We start from the raw sequence: 12,221 nt of genomic DNA on the forward strand, positions 1-12,221 counted from the left end.
CACCGCCCAATAATAATTCATCAAACTCGGCAACGCCACCACCCCCCCTCTCCAAAAACACTCTCCTCACCGGCGGGGTCTTCCCCACCCACACAAACCCTGAAATTATCCCATTCACCTTCCTATAAAAGGACTTGGGAACAAAGATGTGGTGGTTGTGGAACAGGAACCTGGGCAGCACCGTCATTTTCACTGTCTGCACGTTCCCAGCCAGTGACAGCGGCAACACCTCCCACCTCTTAATGTCTGACTTCATTCCCTCCACCAATCGGACCAGATTCAATTTAGGCTGCTGGGTCCAGCTCCGCGTCACCTGAATCCTGAGATACTGAAAACGGGCCCCCACCACCCAGAACAGCATCTCCCCCAGCCTCCTCTCCTGCCCCCTGGCATTAATCGGGAACACCTCGCTTTTCCCCATGTTCACTTTATACCCTGAAAGACAGCCAAATTCCCTCAGGATCTCCATGATCCTATCGAAGCTCCCTACCGGGTACAAAATGTATAACAGAAAATCGTCTCCACACAACGAGACTCTGTGCTCGACCCCACTCCTCTCAAACCCTCTCCAACCCCTCGACGCCCTAAGTGCCGCTGCCAACGGCTCTATCGCCAGGGCAAAAAGCAGCAGGGAGAGCGGGCACCCCTGCCTCGTCTCCGTGGGCAGCACGGTAGCATAGTGGTTAGCACAATTGCTTCACAGCTCCAGGGTCCCAGGTTCGATTCCCGGCTTGGGTCACTGTCTGTGCGGAGTCTGCACGTTCTCCCCGTGTGTGCGTGGGTTTCCTCCGGGTGCTCCGGTTTCCTCCCACAGTCCAAAGATGTGCAGGTTAGGTGGATTGGCCATGATAAATTGCCCTTAGTGTCTAAAATTGCCCTTAGTGTTGGGTGGGGTTACTGGGTTATGGGGATAGATTGGAGGTGTGAGCTTGGGTAGGGTGCTCTTTCCAAGGGCCGGTGCAGACTCGATGGGCCAAATGGCCTCCTTCTGCACTGTAAATTCTATGTCTCCCAATTCAGCCCGAAGCACCCCGAGCTCATCTTATTTGTCCCAGTACTAGCCATCAGTGCCCTGTACAACAGCCAAACCCAATCCACAAACCCTGACCTAATCAGAACCAACCCAGCACCTCCAACAGCCCACTCCACCCAATCAAAAGCCTTCTCCGCATCCCTTGCGTGGCAGGAGATCCTTAGACAGTGGCCTTTCCACGCTTCGGGCTTTTTCTCCCTCTTCCTTGATATTTTTGTCATCGATAAGCCAAATCTGTTCAAAGAAAATTGACCCAAAAGAAAGTGTTTTTTTTTAATGCCCCAATGGTTTTCCCCTGTGATTTACTGATAGCAGCGTCCTGGACATTAATCTCCAGGTTCTGGAGGCTGCAGGGCAATCCTGGAGGACTGTGAGTACATATGGGATCATCTGGAAGTACAGGACAGAGCAGACCATTCAGCCCATCAAGCCTGGGCCAACTCTTTCAAACAGCAATCAAGTTCGTCCCAAAGCTCCACTCTTCCTGCTTATCCTTGCAATTTCATCTGCTTTAAATATTCATCCAGTTCCCGTTTGAAGGCTACTATTGATTCCCTGTTCCTCACTCTACCAGGCAGCACGTTCTCACGGCTCACTGCACAAGAGAGATTTTCCTCATGTCGCCTCTGGTTCCTTTGCCAATCGTCATTAAATCTGCGTCCTCTGGGAGTCCGGCCTACAGCAGCACGTCAAGGCTTTGTTCAAAACAAACTTGGTCAAACTGTGTACCTTTGTTGAAGTCATCACTGAGGAAATCTAAAATTTCTGAATTGAATTAACGGCTGCGTTTGATTTTCTTTCAGGGGGAGGCTGGTGATCAGGGATTGATGGGACTCCCAGGCTTCGAAGGCCCAAAAGTATGTAGATCAAAGCAAATAAGTGACTTCGTTTTCGAGGACATAGGGGTGATTTATTGGCCGGAGGGAATCTCCCCTTCCGCCGGCAGGTTACCCCCCCCCCACCCCCCCCCCCCCCCCCCCCCCCGCTGCCTGCCCCCCCCGCCCCCGCCCCCCCCGCCCCCCGCCTGTGGGTTTTGCCGGCAGCGTGGGGTGGCTACAATGGGAATCCAGGATCACGAGATTGGAGAGGCGGAGACTCCACCCCATTGTGTCAGCACTCAGAAACGTTCTTGCCGTAAATGTTCACATCCGCTGTCGAACAACTGCAGCTGGTCTGACCCACTGGCGTTGTTTTTCTGACCACAGTCGAGTACATTTGGAAAGCAGCTCCTAATGCCCTCATCTTCTCATTGTTAAAGATATACTGGCGGAGATGCTTAACGGGTGGAGCTGACTCGCACACCTCATGTAAAGGCAAACAATAGAGCAGAGATTATGTCACTGAGCGAGAATCCAGAGCTCGGCATTAATGGCCAGGCAGCTCCTACCCATGGCACTGGAGAATTTAAATTCAGTTATTTCAATAAAATTCAATTTGTGTAATGCTGACCGTTTAGTTACTGGGTTATTGTGAACAACCATTTTAGGGAAGGAAATCTGCCATCCTATCTGGTCTGGCCTACATGTGACTCCAGACACATGGCAATATGATCAACTCTTACCTGCCTCTGAAATGGGCAGTGAGGGATGGGCAGTAAATGCTGGTCTTGCCATTGATGCCAACATTCTGAGAATGAATCAAATCAAATTGGAAATCAAGGGAACAGCAGTTCGCGGCTGCCCCTGATTGCAATTGCAATTGACCCACTGCTTTTTCTACCATGTAACCAATAGACTCCTGGGTGGTCCTTGAACCATGACCACCTGATTCAGAGTTGTTGGCGCATGTGATCGAACACAAGCACAACTTCACAGTGCCACCTGGAGTTGATAACTCTGGTTCGATGTGTCCATGAGATTCTGTCACGTAAAGTCCGACCAATGACCGCCCTGCTCCCTCCCACACGGTCCCTGGTCATTGCCCATCCCACAGGTGGCAGCTGCTCCAAGCGAAAGGCCCAACAATATTTGGAGAGATTTTCTGATACTCTCCGGGTTGTGGTGACCATAAGGATAGACTGACCTTTCCATGGGAAAAGCGGAGTGTGATTATGGACTGGGAGAATCCTTCAATTCAGCAAACAACACCTCTTCCTGTCATCAACACAAAGCACGTTTGCCACGGTTAAGACAAAGAGATCGAAAATTGGGAAATCGGAAATCCAAGATGGTGCAAATTATTTTAGTAATGTTCGTTTTCAGAGTATCTTACAATGCAGCAGCTGATCGTATATTCAGCATTGAAAAGAGAAGGGAGTCTGTATCCAATAACAGTTGATTTTTTGTATATTTTGGCAGGGTCCAATTGGAGATGTTGGTTATAAAGGAATTCGGGGTCCAAAAGGCCCTATTGGATCATTTGTAAGTAACTATTTTATCATTTTTGTTAAAGTTTGAAAATGATTTTGTTATACTAGGTCAGTGGTAAAGTAATCACGGTAAAGTAATCACGGTAAAGTAATCGTGGTAAAGTAATCACGGTAAAGTAATCACGGTAAAGTAATCATGGTAAAGTAATCACGGTAAAGTAATCGTGGTAAAGTAACCGTGGTAAAGTAATCACGGTAAAGTAATCACGGTAAAGTAATCATGGTAAAGTAATCACGGTAAAGTAATCGTGGTAAAGTAACCGTGGTAAAGTAATCACGGTAAAGTAATCACGGTAAAGTAATCATGGTAAAGTAATCACGGTAAAGTAATCATGGTGTTGATAGTAGTGCGCCATCAGTGCCAGGCTCAACTTGGCAAACAGAGACAATCAGAAACCCCTTTCTTGAAGCTTCCGTCCTTCCCACAGCCCAAAGCTACCAGGCTAACCATCTTACCCACAGCCCAAAGCTACCAGGCTAACCACCTTCACCACAGCCCAAAGCTACCAGGCTAACCATCTTACCCACAGCCCAAAGCTACCAGGCTAACCACCTTCACCACAGCCCAAAGCTACCAGGCTAACCTCCTTCACCACAGCCCAAAGCTACCAGGCTAACCTCCTTCACCACAGCCCAAAGCTACCAGGCTAACCACCTTCACCACAGCCCAAAGCTACCAGGCTAACCACCTTCACCACAGCCCAAAGCTACCAGGCTAACCTCCTTCACCACAGCCCAAAGCTACCGGGCTAACCATCTTCACCACAGCCCAAAGCTACCAGGCTAACCGCCTTCACCACAGCCCAAAGCTACCAGGCTAACCACCTTCACCACAGCCCAAAGCTACCAGGCTAACCTCCTTCACCACAGCCCAAAGCTACCAGGCTAACCTCCTTCACCACAGCCCAAAGCTACCGGGCTAACCTCCTTCACCACAGCCCAAAGCTACCAGGCTAACCACCTTCACCACAGCCCAAAGCTACCGGGCTAACCATCATACCCACAGCCCAAAGCTACCAGGCTAACCACCTTCACCACAGCCCAAAGCTACCGGGCTAACCATCATACCCACAGCCCAAAGCTATCAGGCTAACCATCTTCACCATAGCCCAAAGCTACCAGGCTAACCACGTTCACCACAGCCCAAAGCTACCAGGCTAACCACCTTCACCACAGCCCAAAGCTACCAGGCTAACCACCTTCACCACAGCCCAAAGCTACCAGGCTAACCACCTTCACCACAGCCCAAAGCTACCAGGCTAACCTCCTTCACCACAGCCCAAAGCTACCAGGCTAACCTCCTTCACCACAGCCCAAAGCTACCAGGCTAACCTCCTTCAGCACAGCCCAAAGCTACCAGGCTAACCACTTTCAGCACAGCCCAAAGCTACCAGGCGAACCATCTTCACCACAGCCCAAAGCTACCAGGCTAACCACCTTCACCACAGCCCAAAGCTATCAGGCTAACTTCCTTCACCACAGCCCAAAGCTACCAGGCTAACCACCTTCACCACAGCCCAAAGCTATCAGGCTAACTTCCTTCACCACAGCCCAAAGCTACCAGGCTAACCATCTTCACCACAGCCCAAAGCTACCAGGCTAACCGCCTTCACCACAGCCCAAAGCTACCAGGCTAACCACCTTCACCACAGCCCAAAGCTACCAGGCTAACCATCTTACCCACAGCCCAAAGCTACCAGGCTAACCACCTTCACCACAAACCAAAGCTACCAGGCTAACCACCTTCACCACAGCCCAAAGCTACCAGGCTAACCCCCTTCACCACAGCCCAAAGCTACCAGGCTAACCACCTTCACCACAGCCCAAAGCTACCAGGCTAACCACCTTCACCACAGCCCAAAGCTACCAGGCTAACCTCCTTCACCACAGCCCAAAGCTACCAGGCTAACCATCTTCACCACAGCCCAAAGCTACCAGGCTAACCTCCTTCACCACAGCCCAAAGCTACCAGGCTAACCACCTTCACCACAGCCCAAAGCTACCAGGCTAACCACCTTCACCACAGCCCAAAGCTACCAGGCTAACCGCCTTCACCACAGCCCAAAGCTACCAGGCTAACCACCTTCACCACAGCCCAAAGCTACCAGGCTAACCATCTTACCCACAGCCCAAAGCTACCAGGCTAACCACCTTCACCACAAACCAAAGCTACCAGGCTAACCACCTTCACCACAGCCCAAAGCTACCAGGCTAACCACTTTCAGCACAGCCCAAAGCTACCAGGCTAACCACTTTCAGCACAGCCCAAAGCTACCAGGCTAACCACCTTCACCACAGCCCAAAGCTACCAGGCTAACCATCTTCACCACAGCCCAAAGCTACCAGGCTAACCACCTTCACCACAGCCCAAAGCTACCAGGCTAACCTCCTTCACCACAGCCCAAAGCTACCAGGCTAACCACCTTCACCACAGCCCAAAGCTACCAGGCTAACCTCCTTCACCACAGCCCAAAGCTACCAGGCTAACCACCTTCCCCACAGCCCAAAGCTACCAGGCTAACCATCTTACCCACAGCCCAAAGCTACCAGGCTAACCATCTTCATCCGCAGATCAAAGAATTTTCGCAGTGAATAAAAGAGACCCAGAAATGGCCGTTAACTGAAAATTACACAACGTTCTGGCCTCAACCACTTTCTGTGAGAGTGAATTTCACAGATTCACCACTCTCTGGGTGAAGAGATTTCTCCTCACCTCAGTTCTTCAAGGTTTATGCCTCATCCTCAATCTATGACCCCTAGTTCTGAACTCCCCCACAATCAGGAACATTCTTTCTGAATCTACCCTGTGTAATCTTAGAATTTTGTAAGTTTTTGTGAGATCCCCTCTCACTCTTCTAAACGTCTATGAATATAATCCTGACCGATTTAGTCTCTCCTCTTGTGTCAGTTCCGCCATCCCAGGAATCAGCCTGGTAAACCTGCGCTGCACTCCCTCCATAGCAAGAACATCCTTCTTCAGATCAGGACACCAAAACTGCCCACAATACTCCAAGTGTGGCCTCACCAATGCCCTCATGTGACATTCCACATCACAATGCGGGCGGTACTGTTTCCTCAGTCACATTAAGCCTCACAGTCCCAAGCACTCTTATACCACACACTTAATTGCCTCAAAAGGCTTGAGAGCAGACAGACTGCCGGACCCCTTAGCCACTGCAGACACCCCCATAATATAGGGGACGGTCAGGTGTGGTCAGGAAGTCAGTGGGCTTGCCACCTGCTTTATTTCACCTGCAACCCACCGGCGGCAGGGTCACATGGTCATGTTGAGTGGGGGAGCAGGCTGGAGGGGCCATAGAGTCCACGGATACTCCTATCTGTTAGGAAAGCCCCAGTGTCTTCCAACCCCACCTGCTGACTGATTCCGGGATTGGTAGCCACCCTGGAACTAGCCGCTTGCCTAGTGATGCGTGGGTTTCCTCCGGGTGCTCCGGTTTCCTCCCACAGTCCAAAGATGTGCGGGTTAGGTGGATTGGCTATGCTAAATTGCCCTTAGTGTCCTAAAAAAAAATACGGTTAAGGTTAATGGGGGGGGGGGGGGGGGGGGTTGTTGGTATAGGGTGGATACTTTGACTTGAGTAGGGTGATCATTGCTCGGCACAACATCGAGGGCCGAAGGGCCTGTTCTGTGCTGTACTGTTCTATGTTCTATGTTCTATGATGCATTGCCGAGCGGAAAGGAAAGAGGAGTCAGCGACTTTCTGAATGGGGGACAGAGAGGGGGGAAATCAGTCTGACTGAACCATGGTCAATGCTGCTTCAAATTGGACAGTCAGCATCCAAGGATTCCCTTGTCAGGTCACAGCCTATCAAAGGGAAAATAAGTCGAGTGCTGCATGAAAACTGGAAATACTGCGAGGTGCTTTCTCTGCTGCTTTATCAATTCTAATGCTCTTGATGTTTTTGTGCAAAGGGGGATGCTGGACCATTTGGACCCACTGGAATTATTGGGCCAGCCGGGAATCCTGTAAGTACTTTCCACGTAATTAACGGTTCATAACATCTGATAATCTACTTATTATCCTTGCCAGGCCAATATCAACAGCATTCGATGTAACTAAAGCATCCCATTATTTTAAATGATCCCAAGAATTTATCCCCCAAAAACTCCACTCTGGAGTTCCTGTCATTTCACGATTGATCTCGGTGTTAAAAACGTTGCTGATGTCGGTTTGAAATATTTTCCTTTCACTACTTTTAACGTGTGTCTCTTCTCGCTGCTGACTATAATGTCAGGTCATTGACAAAGGAATGAGAGATGCTGCACCGCCTGTTTAGACGACCGCTCTGTGCAGCTGAGATTTTTCTCTTCAGAACAGAGAAGGTTAGAAAAGCGATTAAATAAAGGTGCTCAGAATCATGCGGGAATTTGATTGAGCAAACAAAGAGAACGTGGGCCAAATTCTCCAGTGCTTGGCACTGTTGCTTCACAGTGCCAGGGTCCCAGGTTCGATTCCCGGCTTGGGTCACTGTCTGTGCAGAGTCTGCACGTTCTCCCCGTTCCTGTATGGGTTTCCTCCGGGTGCTCCGGTTTCCTCCCACAAGTCCCGAAAGACGTGCTGTTAGGTGAATTGAACATTCTGAATTCTCCCTCGAATAGGCGCCGGAATGTGGCGATTAGGGTTTTTTCACAGTAACTTCAATGCAGTGTTAATGTAAGCCTCCTTGTGACAATAAAGATTATTATTATTACCAGCACTCTGTTGCTGTGAATTCTGAGCAATTCCCGGCCCAGCGGGCATTCTAATCAGTACTGCAAAGAGCCTGGTATTTCAATGCCAGGGCGGCGCAGTGGCTCAGCGTGTTCGCCCTGCTGCCTCACAGCGACAGGGACCCGGGTTCGATTCCCGGCTTGGGTCACTGTCTGTGTGGAGTCTGCACCGTGTCCTCCAGTTTCCTCCCACAGTCCAGAGATGTGCAAGTTAGGTGGGGTCCTATGGGGATAGGGTCGATGCAAACTCGATGGGACGAATGGTCTTCTGCACTGTAGGAATTCTATGGTGCTATGGTTATGCAGGTTATGCACGCCGCTTCTTGCGTAGAGCGCAAAGCTCGTTATCGCCATCAGCGAGGGACCGGACGGCATGGGCGCAGACCTCGATTTTGGCTGGAGACCCGATTCTCCGCCCGATTGCGATTCGCGTTTGCGGCATTGCGAATCGGAGAATTTCACCCAGTGTTTCCAGTTGCGGGAGGGAGGGTAACGAGAGGGACACAGATTGAAGAGAATGGGTAAAAGAAGCAGAGGGGGAGGTGAGGAGAATGTTTTTTACCCAGCGAGTTGTTGTGATCTGGAAGGTGCTGCCTGAAAGGGCGGTGGAAGCAGATTCAATAATAACTTGCAGAGAAAAAATTAGCAGGGAAAGAACAGAAGGTGTGGATTGTTTGGATTGTTCTTCCAAAGAGCCAGTACAGACATGATGGACGGAATGGCATTCTCTGTATCATTTAACTATACTGAGCACCCAAAGGGCAAGCATCTAAGAGTATCAAGCCTGCTTACATAATAGACCATAAGATATAAGAACAGGATTAGGCCATTTGGCCCATCCAACTGCTCCTCCATTCGATCATGGCTGATATGTTTCTTGTAGTAATCTACAGGAGGCAGGAATCCCGTCACCACACCAATATTTATTTCCAATAACTAGATACAAGAGCAGCTCCAAACAGTGCTGTTAGCATTCCAGTCAACTTAAGCCTGGCTCACAAAGCCTACACAGGTGCTTATATGGGCCCCCTCAATGAGCTATCATTGAGGGAGCTCATACTCCAATTGGCCAACCAATAATGCTAATTGGAGGTCATTACACCTCTCATCCCCATTTTCCTGCCTTTTCCCCATAACCCCTGATCCCCTTATTAATCAAGAACACCAGATTTGTGCTTGAGATACTGTTACCCACAGGGCTCCAGCCCAAGAGGTGGAATTAGGCAGAATAATTATTTCTTAGAACAGAAGAACGAGGAGCAAGAGACGGAAATTCAGCCTCTCGAGCCTGTTTAGCAACTGATGTGTATTATTTTTCTTTTCCTTCGCAGGGTCCAAGAGGAGTAAAAGGAACCAGAGGCGCCATGGTGAGGCCATTGAGTAAACAGTTGGTTTATTATACTGCCATATTCCGTTCAGCAACATACTGACAGAAATGTAGAAATCTTATTAAGAATGGTGTTGATGTTTGTCGCGTCAACAAGTAAACAATGTAGAAATAAGTCTGCGTGTCTGGTACAGTTGAAGAAGGGTGTGTGAAGATTGTGTAGAGTATGAACAGCAGCATGGACTGTATGGGCTGAATGTCCATTCCCCATGTCGTAAGATTTATGTAATTCTCTGTAATATATTGATCAGGTGACTTTGATTTATTGTTTGATTTATTGTCCCATGTATTGAATTACAGTGAAAAGTATTTTCTGCAGCCAAGGGAACGTACACAGTACGTACATAGTAGACAAAAGAGTAATCGACAGAGTACACTGACCAACAGTGATTGGTTACAGTGCAGAACAAGGGGCCAAACAAAGCAAATACATGAGCAAGAGCAGCATAGGGCATCGTGAATAGTGTTCTTACAGGGAACAGATAGTCCGAGGGAGAGTCGTTGAGGAGTCTAGTAGCTGTGGGAAAGAAGCAGGGCGGGATTCTCTGGTCCTGAGGCTAAGTGTTGATGCCGTCGTAAACGCATGCGCGCTAGGTTCCTTCTCCGCGCCGGTCCCCACGCAACATTGCGGAGAGCTACAGCAGCCGGCGCGGAGTAAAAGAGGCCACACCAGGAGAAGCCGGCCCACCGAATGATAGGCCTCGATCGCGGGCCAGGCCACAGCGGAGCTCCCCCCCCCCCCCCCCCACCTAGTAAGACCACATGTGAACGGCGCCGGCGGGACTCGGGCTAGCTCGGCGGCCACTCGGCCCATCCCGCGCGGAGAATCGCCGAACCGGTCACCGGAGAATCGGCAGACCGGCGTCGGGGCGGCATCGCGTGAATCGTGCCCGGCCGGGCGATTCTCTGACCCGGCCCTGGGGGGTCAGATAATCCCGCCCGCTATTCCTATGTCTGGATGTGCGGGTCTTCAGATTTCTGCATCTTCTGCCTGTTGGAAGGGTCTGGAAGAGGGCAAAGCCTGGGTGGGAGGGGTCTCTGACAATGCTGTCTGCCTTCCTGAGGCAGCGGGAGGTGTAGACAGAATCAATGTGGGGGTGGCCAGTTTGTGTGATGCGTTGGGCTGAGTTCACCACACTCTGCAGTTTGTTGTGACCTTGGACCGAGCAGTTGCCATACCCGGCTGTGATGCAGCCGGATAGGATGCTCTCTATGGCAAATCTGCAGAAGTTTGTGAGATTCGATGCAGACATGCCAAATTTCTTTAGCTTCCGTAGGAAGTAGAGACGTTGTTGGGCTTTCTTGACTGTTGCATCAACGTGAGTGGACCAGGACAGACTGTTGGTGATGGTGACCCACAGGGACTTAAAGCTATCGACCATGACGTGAAATAAGGTGGGAAGAGGCTCATTAGGAACAAAAGTATTGGGATGAAAGGCGTATTTCCATACTGTCATCCTTAGGCTCAGGTAACTCTCCGGTTTCACGGCAAGGTCCCACAAATTATCCATTCACAAGACGTGAGCATCACTGGCAAGACCAGTAGATATTGCCCATTCCGAATTGCCCTTGGAAAAGTGGGTGATGAGCCACCTTAAATACAACTGAGTGTCTTGTCAGGTCATTCCAGAGGGCAGTGGGTCTGCTGTGGTCCCAGGTAGGCCTGACCAGGTAAGGATGGCAGATTTCCTTCCCTAAAGGGCACTAAGGACATGAGTGAGCCAGATGGGTTTTGCAACAATTTTGCTGTTTCCACGCAAGCCTCCAAACCCCTAACCATCTCACCCTATCGACATCTCCGAGTATTCCTTTCTCTCGCATGTGCTCGTCCAGCATCGCCGTGAGTGCGCGTATCCTCTCCGACGAGTACTGGGACTCCTGGTATTTGAAGAGTAAGCAGGGAGGATTCTGCTGGTTTATTACGCTCCTGCAGCTCTGCTCGCCAGTATTCATGCTGATGATATAAACAATAGTTACACAACAGGACAAGAAGCAGATGGGTATTTCAAACACTCCTGATGCTTACAGGATGAAACATTTTGACCTGTTCACAAAATGCAGATGAACTCTGCGTGAAAAATACAGCCATGAATCACACAAACGTTAACAAACTTCTTTCTTCGAACGAAAGAGTTATGCCAAACCTTTGGTTGTCCTTTAAGTCTGGCAGGGGCACGTTTGGCTGGACGTGTTCGAGAGACCAGATGGGGGCTTGGAAAGGTCAGCTACGGGGAGTGTTTAGTTTCCATTCTGCCCTGTGGACTGTTGATTTCTGCATCAGACTGAGCAGAAGCTGGAGTTAAATGAGATGCCCGAGTGTTAACTGATCCTTCCCAGGGCGTCTCCTCCTTCCCAGGGCGTCCCCTCCTTCCCAGGGCGTCCCTTCCTTCCCAGGGCATCCCCTCCTTCCCAGGGCATCCCCTCCTTCCCAGGGCATCCCCTCCTTCCCAGGGCATCCCCTCCTTCCCAGGGCGTCCCCTCCTTCCCAGGGCATCCCCTCCTTCCCAGGGCATCCCCTCCTTCCCAGGGTGTCCCCTCTTTCCCAGGACCTCCCCTCTTTCCCAGGGCGTCCCCTCCTTCCCAGGGCGTCCCCTCCTTCCCAGGGTGTCCCCTCCTTCCCAGGGCGTCCCCTCCTTCCCAGGGTGTCCCCTCCTTCCCAGGGCATCCCCTCCTTCCCAGGGCGTCCCCTCCTTCCCAGGGC

General features: G+C 50.6%; 1 protein-coding gene across 2 annotated transcripts in view; it reads left to right on the forward strand.

Moving 5' to 3' along the window:
- The window catches only part of LOC119964316 (collagen alpha-1(XXIV) chain-like), a 341,532-nt gene that overhangs the window by 304,124 nt on the left and 25,187 nt on the right, over window positions 1–12,221 (forward strand). For both annotated transcript variants that reach the window (XM_038793605.1, XM_038793606.1), the window contains 4 exons: window positions 1,837–1,890; window positions 3,331–3,393; window positions 7,336–7,389; window positions 9,465–9,500. In XM_038793605.1, coding sequence (XP_038649533.1) covers window positions 1,837–1,890; window positions 3,331–3,393; window positions 7,336–7,389; window positions 9,465–9,500 — 207 coding nt within the window. The remainder of the gene's footprint in view (window positions 1–1,836; window positions 1,891–3,330; window positions 3,394–7,335; window positions 7,390–9,464; window positions 9,501–12,221) is intronic.

This window comes from Scyliorhinus canicula, chromosome 4 (genome assembly GCF_902713615.1).
Source record: "Scyliorhinus canicula chromosome 4, sScyCan1.1, whole genome shotgun sequence".
In the NCBI taxonomy this organism is placed as follows: domain Eukaryota; kingdom Metazoa; phylum Chordata; class Chondrichthyes; order Carcharhiniformes; family Scyliorhinidae; genus Scyliorhinus; species Scyliorhinus canicula.